The sequence below is a fragment of the Phalaenopsis equestris genome, unplaced genomic scaffold (genome assembly GCF_001263595.1).
Source record: "Phalaenopsis equestris unplaced genomic scaffold, ASM126359v1 Scaffold000180, whole genome shotgun sequence".
Lineage (NCBI taxonomy): Eukaryota > Viridiplantae > Streptophyta > Magnoliopsida > Asparagales > Orchidaceae > Phalaenopsis > Phalaenopsis equestris.
In genome coordinates this window covers 635988-651142 of record NW_018164622.1, presented here as the reverse complement: position 1 = coordinate 651142, position 15155 = coordinate 635988, and the positions used below count along the sequence as shown (strand labels likewise).

The following is a 15155-nucleotide window of genomic DNA, read 5'->3' as shown; positions in this document are numbered from 1 at the left end:
TTGATTCAAAATCAATTCAAAATATGTTAAAGCAGCCAAAGCAAATATCCACAAAAGAACCCTCCAGTTTTCTCTCTGAGTTGTTAATCTCCACTGAATGGTGAAGCATCATTAATGCATTTATGCATATCATTTAAGTTAACATTCCTGTATTCTTACAACATAAAGGTAAGGATCATTCAAAGCCAAGTTATAAAGAAATAAAAAGCAACTAAACAGATTACGGCTTTAGCAATTCTCGGCTAAAGGCAGCAAAAAAAAGAATTCCTCAAAGGCTCAGAACATAGGACAAGAGGCATGCTTTTAAACTTTCCTTCATGGCTAAAAAAAAAAAGAAATTGCAAACAAGAGAAATGGCCACCATCATTCCAGGAAAGCTTAACATATCCAAGGAATTCTAAAAATCCATCTTAGGCCAATCATGTAATATTCCCACAATCACGATATAAAACATGTAAGATGATTAAATAGAAGGAGAAAATGATACACTAGATCAGTCCGAGAAACCCATAAATGTAAGATGATCGTATAACATAATTCGTAATCTTTCCATTGTAACAGAGAATAGGTAAGCATGCATTTACTTCACAGATATATCTTAATCCCAAAACTCCCCTACTCAAGTTAGGAATTCAACGTCTGACAACGTGAAATGGCTTTCAAAAACTGCTGGGTAGCAAGAAGGCGGGTCCCATTTCTAAGGTTCTAAGATAGTCAAAGGGAGATCTCTAAGGCTAGATCCTAAACCCTAAGAGGAGGACTAGACCACCAAAAATGAGGTCAACAGGAACATGTGAAAAAAGCCTCTTCTATCTATTCGTGAAGATTTTGCTGAAGCTAGAAGAGAAGAACAAAAAGAAGCATATGATGACAGAAAAAAGGAGTTCACCGTGTTAAAAGCTCAGCTCTATACTCCCATAATATTTACTATGACTCAAAGTTCTTTGAAGAATCGTTTCATATGTGACTATTGCAAGAAGATTGAGTACCTCAAAGACAAATGTTGGTTGTTTCGTGACAAAACTCAATAGAAAACCCGTCTCCCATCTTGCCAGCAATGAGAGATTTAGACCTTAGATTATATATTCAGGAGTTTCTGATCATATGACAGGAGACATCAATGCTCTAGTCAACTATCAATAAACTTATAGATCTAAACCTGTGAGACTTGCAAATGGATCATACAAAAAATTACTGAAAAATAAGACATGGAGCTCTATCAGGATATTCCTCCTTTTTTCTATTTTATACATTCCACAGTTGAACTTTAATTTAATTTCAATCAGTAATCTTACTCGTGATATGAAATATATAATTGAATTCCTTATAAAGTCTTTTGAATTTCAGATGATGGGTTCGAGAAAGGTGATTGTCAGTCCTACAACGCGTCAAGACTTATATATGCTCAAGAAAAGTCTCTATAAACACATAAGTGGTCCCACCTCCAAATTTTTCTCAAGTCTTAAAATCCATTTAGTCTATGTATGTAGAAAAACAAGTCATGTTATAGCACTATCATTTGGGCCATCACAATTTTAATTATGTTACAAAATTGTATCCTCATTTGTTTATCAATAAAAATTTAGTACTTATCAAAGAGAGATTTGTCAGCTTATCAAACACACTAGTGATTTTTATCTCATGACCTAATACAAACTCTCACATCTTTTTTATATTATTCACAAAAATATTTGGGGACCTTCAAGAATAAGTACCTTAAGGAGAGCTAGATAGTTTGTTCATTCATCGACGATCACATTAGAACCACTTGGATATTCCTAATTTTGGAGAAATTTAAAACAACCCAAATCTTCCAAAAACCTTACATGACATAATGGAAACTCAATTACAATGTAATGCAAACTCAATTACGATCACACTAGAACCACTTGGATATTCCTAATGATGAAGAAATTTAAAACAACCCAAATCTTCCAAAAACCTTACATGACATAATGCAAACTCAATTACAATGTAAAATTCAAATCCTCAAAATAGATAACGCAAAAGATAATTTCAACTCCACATTGGATCCTACTTTCAAAAATTAGAATCATCCATGTGAGTTCATGTATTGATACCCCACTACAAAATGAGACAATTGAGATAAATAATGAACATCTTCTTGATGTATCCAGTTTAATTATGATTTTTCAAAAAGTTCCAAACTTAATTTCAAAACACTACTTCATATATTGATGGATAACTATCCCAACATCAGAGTTTTCTCTTCTACAGCACCACTTAAAATTTTTTGGTGTGTATATTTTTTCTATATCCATTCCCTAAACCATACAAAACTTGACTCTAAATTCATCAAGTATATTTTTTTGGGGTATACCTCCAACAAAAAGAGTTATAAGTGATACTCACTTGTTGCCAAAAAATACCACAACTCCATAGATGTCATATTTTTTGAAAATCAATCATACTATTCCAAATATGATGTTCACAGGAAAAGTTCAAATGAACATCAATTCTAGGATTCACTTAATGACACCTACACTGCGTCACAACCTAACCCTCTTTCACCTAGCCCTTCTATCTCCAAAATACTAATGCATGAAAATATCCTACTTGAGGATGTCCAACCAACTAACCCTGAAATTCATAATAAAGAACTTTGTGTCTACACGATAAGGAAGAAAAACCTCGAATAGGTGGAAGACAACTTGCAAAAATAGAACTGCTCAAGCCAAAAACTAAGTCCACACTCACCTGAAATTTCAGGTGAAGAATATAAAACTCATGAGTTATCTCCTTCATCTTCTAGTGTGCTGATGATAATAAAGTTGTACAAAATATCCAATTCAGGAGTATAAAGCTTATAGGAAGCTATCCTAATCCTATAAAGCATTTGTATCTAGCATAGATGGTCTGCAAATTCCTGAATCCATTCATGAAGCTCTTAAAAATCTAGAATGAAGGAAAATAATTGAAAAGAAGATTCAATCACTAAAGCATAATGACACATGGATTCTTACTAAACTTTCTTAGGATAAGAGACCAGATGGATGCAAATGGACATTCAATATTAAGTACGAAGTTGAAAATGATATTAAGAGATTCAAAGCTAGAATGGTTGCAAAATATTTCACTCAAATCTAGGAGATTGACTATTAGGAAACATTTGCATCAGTTGCCAAACTGAACACTAACAAAGTTCTCCTCTTATTAGTAGTTAATAAAAAGTGTAAATTGCATCAACTTTACATAAAAAATATCTTCCTTAATGGGATCTTGAAAAAAAAAACATACATGGAGATACCATCAGGACTTGAGAATAATTTCAACAAACACCTAATATGCAAACTCAGAAAATCTCTCTGTGATCTTAAGCAATCACCAAGGGTTTAGTTTGAAAAGTTTACTAAAACTATGAGATCTAATAAATATTTTCACGATCAAGTTGATCATACACTGTTCATTAAACACACTCAGAGAGATAAAATTGCTATACTAATAATATATGTGGAAGATATGATCCTTACTGATGATGGTAAAAGAAAAAATCATAAAACCAAAGAAGTGTTTGGCACTGAGTTTGAAATTAATGACTAATGAACTATGAGATATTTCCTGAGCATGGAGGAAATACATCTTAGATTTGTTAAAGGAGATAATGATGATTGGATGCAAACATGTTGATACTCCAATGAATCTCAATAAGAAGTCTAATAGGGGAGAAGAAGGTACATCTATGGATAATGAAAGATATCAAATATTGACGGGAAAACTCCTCTACCTATCACATACTAGACCAAATATTGCATACTATGTTAGTATTGTGTCCAACATATAAATAACTCAAATAAAGAGCATTTGGAGATGGTGTACAAGATCCTGAGATTTCTTAAAAAGACTCCTAGTTATGGATTATTTTTTTAGAGAACAAAAAAAATAATAGTAGAAGTCTACATTAATAAAAGTTGGTTTGGGGAACTTACTGTCAAAAGGCCCATTACAGGTATAGCTCATATATATAAAAAAAATATGGTCACATGAAGAAATATGAAGCAAGTTGTTGTCGCTAGAAGCAGTGTGCAAAATCAGAGTATAGAGCACTTGCCTTAGAAAACTATAAAGGGATCTGCATTCAAAAGTTATTGAGGAATTGGCGTATACCTCTAATAGTCTTATGCAAATGTTTTGTGACAGTCAAACAGCTATAAGTATTTCCAAGAACCCTATGCATCACGACAAAACCAAACATATTGAAATTGATAGGTATTGTATCTCTGACAAAGTTAACGATGGAATAATACAGTTAAGCTATATCCTGATACACCAAGTTGCTAATGTCTTCACCAAAGCTGTTGCTATCATAGCTAAAAGGGAATTGAACATGTCATAAAATGAAGTTGCGCATAGAAAAATTTCATAAGATTTACATACATGGCACTCAATTCCTATGTATTTAGATATCTAACACCAAAACTTCAATTTTTACATATGCATACAACATATATATATATATATATATATATACACACACCTATGCATGAAAAGGTGTATTTTACTTTTTAAAGTAAAAAATAGTGGTATTTTTTATGTGATATGAAAGATTTGGAAGGTATAAATATAAAAGGTATTAGATATGTAAATATATATAATTGGATTGTATGTATATAAATGCCTCATTTCATAATATGATTATGGAAATGTGCTTGATACTTGACAGTTTAATAATGATTACAACTGCAAGGTGTTACTAATTCATGCACAAAACAGGCCATCAAAGAAGGAACTAATAGAAGAATGCGATGTTGGATTTTCATTAAAAGATGCAGCATTTTGACAAACATTTGCTTCAGAACCAGAAAAAAAAAACAAAATTAAACAAAACATATAAAAAGATCATCTTCTTGATCAAAATGAGGGTTTTTCTGAAAGCCTGAAAGCTAAAATTTTATTAATGAAATAACCTATAGTGCTTTGAACACAATCACGATCTCTCAATTAAAGGGTTTGGCAATATTTTGGAACTAGCATTTTAAAAACAAGGGGCATTTAAATACATACCATCCAATTCCTATGTATTTACATATCTAACACCTTCACATTGCTTTCTACATTTATAATCTTTCATATCACATAAGCACATAAGAAATACCACCATTTTTACTTTTAAAAAGTGAAATACACCTTTTTATGCATAGGTAAGGTGTTATGTATGTAAAAGTTGGAGTATAGATTTAGATATGTAAATATATAAGATTTGAGTGGTATGTATGTAAATCTTCCATATAATATTAGGGTAACGGAAATGAGATGAATAGTTAGAAGGGCTCAACTGGCCGTCCAGGCTTTATGATTCCAGACTTCGCCATTGCAATACTTTCGAGGGAGCCACCCAATGCAGACAAATGCTCTTCACCTATGGACGTTATCACAGATAGAGCCAGCCCAGTACTGCATAACACATTTGTAGCATCTCTTGCTCCTCCCAGGCCTGCCTGATACAGTGATATAATATATAATATATTTCTTGCTTTTAGTAGAAATAACATGTTAAAGCTAAGAATGAAATTAAAAAGAGGCAGTATAAGAATTCTCTGATTCATAAAAAAAGGGGCAATTACGTATATGCCTCATAATTGTTAAGTATTTATATATCTAACTTCTAAACATTGTTTTTTTACTGTCAAACCACCCAAAATCCTTCATATCACATCAAAAATACCCCTTTTTAACTTTTAAAAGATGAAATACATATTTTCATGCATAGGAAAAGTGGTATATATGTAAAAATTAAAGATTAGGCATTAGATATGTAAATACATAGGAATTGAGTGGTATGCGCATAAATCTTCCAAAAAAAAACATATGAAAACTATTGAAGTTTTTTATATGATAGGAACAGAGTCACTTACTTCAATAACAGCAGCATCAACATCCTGTTCTGAGAATAAAGCAAAGGCCAAAGCAGTGAAAACCTACAGAAGGATTCTGGTTAAAAAAAACTAAAGAATTAAATCATTTGGGAAATGCGCAATCCTTGAGAGAATCAAAAGATGGAGAATTCTTTTGGAAAAGACGAAACCAAGACTATGAAATGGGATCATTAATGGCAGAGCAAAACTGGCTCTATGATCCCTTTTGGCATCTAATGCACTAACCACCTTGTCCAACCGATTAATTTAGTTTCCTCTATGATCTCATAAAATCTATTGCACTAACCACCCTTGTCCATTTAGTTCTCTAAGGAAAATGTGATATACAAAAAATATTTCCATTAAAGCAAGATCAGTGCTGTGCTGATAACCAACAAAAGGTTAATGGACTAACATTAAAATACAATTTGAAACTTTTGTCAAGAAAAAATCTAGACCATTCAGTTTTAGCTTTTTATCCTAGTAATTGAAAATTTTTTAATTAATCAATTTTTTTAAAGAAGCAAGTTAATAATCTAAAGAGGAAAATTCAACACAATCTTAAATGGCGTTTTTGGCAAAAAAAAAATAAATAAATAAAGTTAATATCATTAATAAGTAACCAAATGGCCTCATACTTTTGTCATCAATTTTTGCTTTCCGGTCATCCATTTTGCAAAACATATAGAAAAAATTAAATAAACTCTATATATGTTAAAAAAAAAAACCTATTTAACATGTTAATATTCAACGTCTATCAAAAAACAGTACCGTATTTGATTTGTTTAACAATTGTTACCATATGTCATTTTATAAATCTTCTAGATATCATATAGATGCATAAACATGCAAATAATTTTATAAATATGCATAAGAATGCATTTAAATTTATCATACATGTAAAAATGTCTATTTTTCATCTTTTGTGACAGTACATGTACATGGATATGTGGTATACATAGATTATCATATTGTTGTTTCCTCCACTATATTTCTCTTTAAGCAACATGTGTCTTTCAAAGAAAAGCTAAATATTTATTTATTAGTCTGTCCTTTATTAGGTTTATTTTTAGGGGGATTTAAATTCATTCACTATATTATTTTTTAATAATTTTCAAGTATCTTCTCCCATTCTCATTCCCTCAAACATCAAGGAGCTTTGTTGTATCAGCCAAATAACCAGCATCATTTCGCGAGCTCTTCTTATACTCTCATAAGCCAATGAAAGAGTATTTATAAGTTGTGTTCTTCATTGTAATCAAGTTTGTATTTATGCCTACCTTTATATTAGGGGCATCTACATACATACGACCCAATACCTATGTATTTACAAATCTAACACCTAATGTTTGATTTTTTTTACATTTATATCACTCAAATCATTCGTATCACATAAAAATACCACTTTTAACTTTTAAAAATTGAAACACATCTTTTCATGCATAAGTAAGGTGGTGTGTTTGTAAAAATTAATAAAAATTAAAGTTTAGGTGTGTTAGGTGTAAGATATGTAAATAGATAACAATTGAGTGGTATGTATGTAAATCTTCTTTTATTTTAACATGCAAAGAGATATGCTTCAATTAGCATCTGAGACTAAATTCCTTAAAAAAGTTTAATTTTAGAAGGTAGTTATGCAATTCTTTGCATAAATCCAATTACTTCATTCTTGGCACAAATGTTCTTTCATGATCATATTAATGTTAATTGTGGAATTTATGAGGAACTTTCTTATTTTCTCACTAAACAAATAACAAATATATACAGGTAAAACTAACCCTAATACAATTGGAGGGAAATTCAATTCAACGTGATAAGAAGGAAAGAAATAAAAAACACAATATTAGACAATAAAGAGAGAATAAATTCTCCCCCTCAAATGTAGTAGAGGACCCACGGTTTCCTGAACCGTGGGTAGGCCCATGTGGTTACCTCTCAAACTTGTTGTTGAGATCAATAAAGTGGTGCCGAGAAAGAGCTTTGGTAAGAATGTCAGTAATGATATTGAGTTGGGATATAGCCTAGTTGGACAACCCCTCCATTGACCTTCACAGAGATGAGATGTAAGCCAATTTCGATATGTTTGGTTCGAACATGGTGTACCAAATTCTTTGAAATATTGATGGCTAATTGACTATCACTAAACATCTTAATAGTGTTTTTGTTCTCCATGTGCAGTTCCACCAATAATTTCTTTAGCCATAACCCTTAACAAATTCCTAGAATTATAGCAAGATACTCAGATTTTGCACTTCTTGCCACCACAACTTACTTTTTACTTCTCCATGTAACCAGGTTACCCCATTCAAATGGACAATAACTGGTGGCAGATCTTCTGTCAGTCAGTTCTTCTTCCCAGCTAGCATCCGTGTAGATATAAATGTTATGGTTCTCAATTTTCTAGAATATCAATCCACATCATGGAGTCATCTTTAGATAACTTAGGATTCAAAAGATCACTTCTAAATGATCTTTATTTGGATTATTTAAATGTTGGCACATTACACCCACAAAAAAAAATGTCATATTTGGTGTGTGACAAATAAATAAATTCTCCCAAAAGTCTTTGAAACATCCATTTTTCAATCGAGATGTTATCCTCTCCTATTAATGTCCGTCGACTAGGATCCATAGGAGTAACTATCAATTTGCACCCCAACATTTATGTCTCCTATAATAAGTCAATGATATATTTTCTCTAGGATATGACATTGCCTTTTTAGATCTAGTTATTTCCATTGTCGGGAAGTATCATAAAGGTACAAGATCTTTGATCACAAAATCAGAAGTCATTAATCTTTTGATTGTTTCAAGTTCTCTTATGTGATTTCTTTTAAGAATAATGTTATATATATATAATAAAGATAACTATCATATCTTCTTGATTTGATTTCATAAATAAAGTGTGATCGATCTGGCATTAATAGTATTCATTGGCAAAAATACTCTTAGTGAACCTTTCGAACTATTCTTTGAAATATTATTTCAACCCATATAATGATTTCTTTAATTTGCACACTAACTAATCAATTATGTTGTTCTTTAATCCTAGAGGTATCTCCATATACACTTATTCCTCAAGGTCCCCATTAATAAATATATTTTTATGTCCAGTAATACTCTTACTGTGTTCAGTTTCGCACTGGTTTAAATATCACCTTATAGTAGATCCCATAGGATTAAGTGAACCATTTTGCTATAAATCTAATCTTGAACCTTTTTATGCTCTCATTTGTTTTGTATTTAACATTGAATACCCATTCTCATGCTACAATTCTTTTCTTGGGTGGAGAGTTCTTGTGATCCTGATAACGTTCTTTTCAAGGGCAATAAACTCCTCCTCCAGTCTCTTTTCAAGTAGGAATAGATAAAGCCTTTTAGATTGAATTTGGGACCTGCACATTATCCGAGTTCTAAATAAAAAATTTGTAAAAGGACAAATTTTTCATAGGAAACAAATTCCTCTACTGGGTGTTTTGTGCATTTTTGTGCTCCTGCCTCTTCATTCTTAAGATATGCTAATACAACCTTTATATGAATACTTGAGGTGTGTGGAGCTGACTCTGGTGATTTGCATTTCTGATTGTGCACATTATCCCTTAGATGCTCACTAGATTTTTTCTTCTGGCATATGCACGGAGTTGTGGTAGGATTTAGTGTAGTACGTTTATTTTCATATTGATTTATGATAGTGGAAACAAGAGTGGGTTCATCAGGGACATAAAAGAGGTGAACTTGAGGTTTATTTTCATTTTGATTTATGATAGTGGAAACAAGAGTAGGTTCATCAAGGACATAAAAGAGGTGAACTTGAGGTTCCTGAATGATGCCCCAAATATGATATTCTCTTCAACTCTCCCTCTGAATGTCAAATTTGGGATAATTTTATTGATTTTCAACGAACGTGACATCCATAGAGTTGTAGAATATTTGTCGCTAAAAAGTTGTGTTTATACCCATTTTTATCTGAAGAGTAGCTCATAGAGATGCATTTGATTGACCTGGGATCAAGTTTGGTCTAGTGTGATTCATGTAGGTGAACAAAGGTGATGCGACAAAAAAATTTTAGTGGTAGGTTAGAGGTGAAAGATTGAATGTTGGGGAAGAGTTTTAGAGAGTGTTGATAGGTTTTTTAGAAATTTAGCACTCTGTCGGACATCCTATTTATGAGAAGTAAATGTGAGAAGTGCATCATCCCAGAAGTATTTAAATACATTATTATTGAATATAATTGAACGGGTCACTTCAAAAAGATATATGTTCTTTCTCTCAGCCACACTAGTTTGTTGGAGTGTATCAACACAAGAGCTTATATGGATGATGTTATTTTTTTATAAATAAAAGCCGAGAGTGGAGCTGTAGTAGTCTTTGCATTATTGATTTTTTAGAATCTGAATTTTGCTCTGAAATTGGGTGAAAATCATGTAGTGGAAGGTTTCAAATATGCTTGTAGTTTTATAATTTTCCTTCATGAGAAAGATCCAAGTGGTTCTAGTGTGATCATTAATGAATGTAACAAATTCTCTAACGTCATTTGTATTTTTTTTATTTTTAAGGGCCCCCAGATATCATTATGAACCATGGAGAAGGGATGTGTTGGTTTATATTTCAAAATTGAGTACTCTTGTCAAGTTAGTTTAGTAAGTTGGTAATTTTCACATTAATAAGAACTAGATTTTTTGTTGATAAACAAATAAGAGTACAATTTTTTAATCTAATAGAAATTAGAATGTTCAAGACGAAAATGTCATAACATAACTTGACTCCAATGAGATACATACTCAGATACAAAACTTGACTCGAGTGATTGTGAATGGTAGGACAGTCCTTTTGAAATGAGAGTCCTAATAAGCAAATAAAGTATATGATAACTATCAGCACTATCAGTCACCTTCTACAAGTCCATTACCTGAAATTCACACAAATTAAGGTAGAATTTAGTAATATAAATTATTTCACGAGTGAGTTTACTAATAGACAATAAATTGCAGTTAAGTTTAGGAAAATAAAGCAAAGGTTAAATAATAAAACCCTTTGTGAAATTCAAACTTCCTCTTCCTTCCAAAGATGAGAGGGAACCATATGTGGTTCTAACTACACCATAGTGTTTGCAAGAATGGAAGGTTTGAAAAGAATTGATATCACCTGCCATGTGATCAAATCCTCCAGAGTCCACTATCCAAGGCTTATTCTTCCCATTGAGAGAAACAAGAGCAAATGGAAGACTACCTTGATATGCTAGAAGGCTGGTAGAAAGCTTAGAATATTATCCCAAAAGCCTTGGGAGAGCATCAAGTTGTTCCTTGTTGAATGGACTATGTTCATGAGATTTGTCTTCCTTTGATAGTGTCTTTGATTGATTTTCTCAATCACCTTTAACTTTGTTGGGCTTCCATTCCGCTGGCTTTCTATAAATTTTCTAACAGTTCTTCAGATGACCAAGCTTCTTGCAATGTTCGCACGACGGTCTATTCCTCTTTGATTTGTTGTCCTAAGATGATTTGTGAGTGTATAAAGCCAAACTGTCAACATTTAATGTAGTGGGATTATCTGTCATCATGAGTTTCTTCCTGCTCTCTTTCATTCGTACTTCAACAAAGACTTCACGAATTAAGGGAAGAGATTAACAATTCTCTCTTCCACGAATTAAGGGAAGAGATTTGGGAAGAAATCATAGATAACTAACGGAGAATAATTTCTCCCCTCAAATGTAATAATAGACCCATAGTTTCCTAGACCGTGGGTGGGCTCATGTGATCCATAGTTATGCACATCAACAGTAATCAATCATATGATTTTGCTCACATTAAACGTTTCAATCCATAACTGGCATACCTCCAGTGGCAGACAAGATTAGAGAGAGTCGTCTTAGATGGTTTGGTCACATTAAACGTCAACCATTCGATGATATAGTTAGGAGAGTAGATGTTTTAGATTCAACTTATGTTAAGAAAGGCGAAGGTATACCTAAAAAGACTAAAAATTAATCTTAATCTATTAAAATTAAATAAAAATATAACACTCAATATGATACAATGAAGAAAAATGATTCATGTAGCCGACCCCACTAAGTGGGATATAGGCATGTTATTATTGTTGTTGTTGTTGTATTCTCAACTAATATTAATAAAGTTTATTAAGTTAGAAAATAAGCTAATATTAGAATACTGATAGAAACTTCAATGTCAAAAGAAGACAGAATGCCTACATTGTTCTATGTCTATCAAAGAAGGAATCACGGCACATAAAGTAAATAGCTAAATTTATAAATGAGACAAAAAATTTGATTGAAAATATAGCAATATCAAAGAGTAGACTTAATAACTAAATAAATTCATCTAACTTTCACATTTCTAAATTAACAACAGTGCATTAACTCATGAATTATCCCCTATTGATAGATTTAATCAGCTTAAAATAGTAGTTTGTCCTTTAGTGGTCAACGATGAGCAGATAAGTTATGCGAACATACAAAAAAGAAAAATAAATAAATAAACATTACAATGCAAATTAAACACAAAATATTAAAACACATCAACGGTTATAATAAATGCTAAGAAATTATACTCTCAACTATCATAAATGAAAACATACCTCAAAATGGGTTAGAGCTCCACCTTCCATCTCTGTGGATTGATCAATAATCCCCCTAATCTTATAAAAAATATCTCTCAATAATTCCGCTGAAACAGGGTCCCCACTCCTTCCCAAAGAAATGCGTTCTCGAATGGTCAAAAGATGTGGGCTACAAAGCAAGGTGGGTCTTTAAATTTTCCCATCAAATTATAGTAATAAATGTAAAGAGTGTATAGTAGCATTCAAGATAACCATGAGGGAAAACAAGTTGAAGGAAAGGTCATAATATTCGTCATGAAACTTAAAAAGCATTTGACAACATAAATAAATTCAAGAAATGAAAGCAGTGAAATACACCGTTTGAATTTTATATAATAAAGAATGTCGTACTTCTATGCATGATAGTTTCAAATTTTGTTAGAGAGGAAGATCAAACCATCCAAAAATGGTTCAGAAGTTGGAAGAGGTTGTATGGTTGTTTCTAGAATGAGAATAGAAGGGGTCGTTTGGGATCAGTTTTAACTTTTGTTTTAAATTTTTTATTTTTATTTTGTTTTGTGTATGTCTTTATTTGAAATAAAACATTTTTTGTAATGTATAACATATTTAATTATTTTTAAAAAACACTCAAAACAACTTTTAAACATTTTGAGTATTTTTAAAAATATGTTAATTTGTTTTTTTTAATAAAAAATAAAAACATGCAAAAAAATATATGTTAATTTGTTTTTTTTAAATAAAAAATAAAAACATGCAAAAAAATACTAAACAAACATGTTTTTAAAATCTAATTAAAAAAAGAAAAATAAAAATAAAAGTAATCCCAAATAAGCCCTAAGTAAATCATTATACCCATTAGCAAGTCTATTATTCTTAAAAGCTTACATTTTTTTTTCCTATTTTTTTACATGATAAAACAACGAAATGGTTCAGCATGATGTAATCATTCCATTCCATCTATTATCAATAGGTAAGCTTGCTCAAAATTTTCACCCAAACAACTCAAATGATAGTATTAGAGTCTTGATGAAAAAATAAAGACAAGATTAATGAATATGCCACAAATTTGCTATGGTACCCATGCCATTTATTGATTGATGGTAAAAAAAAACATTTCTATCAAACAATAGATTAATGGTTCATACTAAATTATGATGTTAGAAACCATGAATGAATTTTGCATTATTTACAAAGGAATCAAAATCATACAAAAGAAATGAATTGCGAAAAAAAATACAGTTTTGTCGGTTAAAAAAAATGAAGATGATGATGCAACTAAATATCCAATCCAAGGCGGTGGACAGAGAGTCCCAATCTACGAATGATTCCATGGATGATTGCATGAGATGGATTTAATAGTTTCTTCTTGAATATGTTGGATAAATTATTGTACAAGTGCTTTTCTTGTTTAAATTTATGAAATATATTACACTCTCTATATTGATATCTAATACCTATAATCAATTTAAGATCACTATAATTTTTCAAATGATTTCAGCATTTTATATTTGCATTTCTTCATCTTGGAAGATGGATTACAATGCAATTGAAGCGAAAAAGATAATCAAATACCTTGTATAGCAACCAACAAGATAACCCTCTTCTCTCAAAATATTGGATATAAACGCTGCAGTTGATCCTTTTCCCTTGGTGCCAGCCACATGAACAGCCTAGTAAAGCTAGTGTGTTAGTGAGGACTGAGAAGTTAAATTTGAATATTACATTTTGAAACAACTTATACATAAATTTTCAATTAATTGGGACTAAATTGAACTAAAGAGAAATTCAGTTACCTTAAAACGAGATTGAGGGTTTCCAAGCCGCTGTAGCAATCTCCTCATCCTACCAAGATCAAACCCATCATCAGAATCCGTTCCAGCGTCTTTAGGCACACCAATCCTCTCGTAATTCTTGAGTTGTTCCATATAATCCAAGAAGTCGTAAAGCATGGGATCCTCAATGAGTGTTGAATTCACTCGATGCGGTGAGAAACTCCTGAACGGAAGCAAATTTCGGTGACTAAATGAGTTACGGAAACGGCAGTAAGCAAGCATCGTCTTCTTTGATCGCTGCCGGAGAGAGTAAAAGCGGGTAAGAATTTGGTAATTGAGAAGGTAGGCCAGGGATTCCGCCGGCGGCCGGCGAGTTCCAAACGATGGAGGTATTGGTGCACGCCGAGCTCGAATCATCAAGTTCTGGTACGGGAAAAGAATGGTCTTGGTAGGGTAATTCAATAATGGGAAAGGACTGTAACAGGAGAGATAGAGAAAGCTGAAGAGGAGAGGAGAAAGGGAGCGCTAACCATGGTACATACAGTGGAGGAGGAGGAGGAGGAAGAGGTTGGTGTTATTGTTCTGCCACTGGAGAAGGATTGGGGTGTCGAGAAAATGACTCCAAATATTATCCAACTCGCGTCTGCTCGAATTCAAATAGATTCAGTGCGGCTCAAATTGGCAAAAAAAAGAAAAAAATTGAATTGAGCTCGATTGGGCTCGAAATCTAAACAAGATGGCTTAAATTTAGTTACGTGGATCTGCTTCAGCTTGAAATAAGCTCGATTCGGCTCAAAATTAAAATTAATCAGCTCAAATTGAGTTATTCGGATTCATTGCAACTCGAAATTGGCATGTGATTCGTTATATTATATATTACTTAGTATTATATATACATATATATATATATATATACATATATATATATATATAC

The 15155-nt window shown here is 32.0% G+C and overlaps 1 protein-coding gene across 1 annotated transcript in view; it reads right to left on the bottom strand.

Annotated features, from left to right (window-relative positions):
- The window catches only part of LOC110022275 (dihydrofolate synthetase), a 32757-nt gene extending 17903 nt beyond the window's left edge, over positions 1 to 14854 (bottom strand). The window contains exons 1-5 of the mRNA XM_020721129.1: positions 14243 to 14854; positions 14022 to 14119; positions 12468 to 12618; positions 5874 to 5936; positions 5295 to 5456 (exon numbers count right to left, since the gene is read on the bottom strand). Coding sequence (XP_020576788.1) covers positions 5295 to 5456; positions 5874 to 5936; positions 12468 to 12618; positions 14022 to 14119; positions 14243 to 14638 — 870 coding nt within the window. The 5' untranslated portion in view covers positions 14639 to 14854. The remainder of the gene's footprint in view (positions 1 to 5294; positions 5457 to 5873; positions 5937 to 12467; positions 12619 to 14021; positions 14120 to 14242) is intronic.
- Positions 14855 to 15155: the final 301 nt, after the last annotated feature.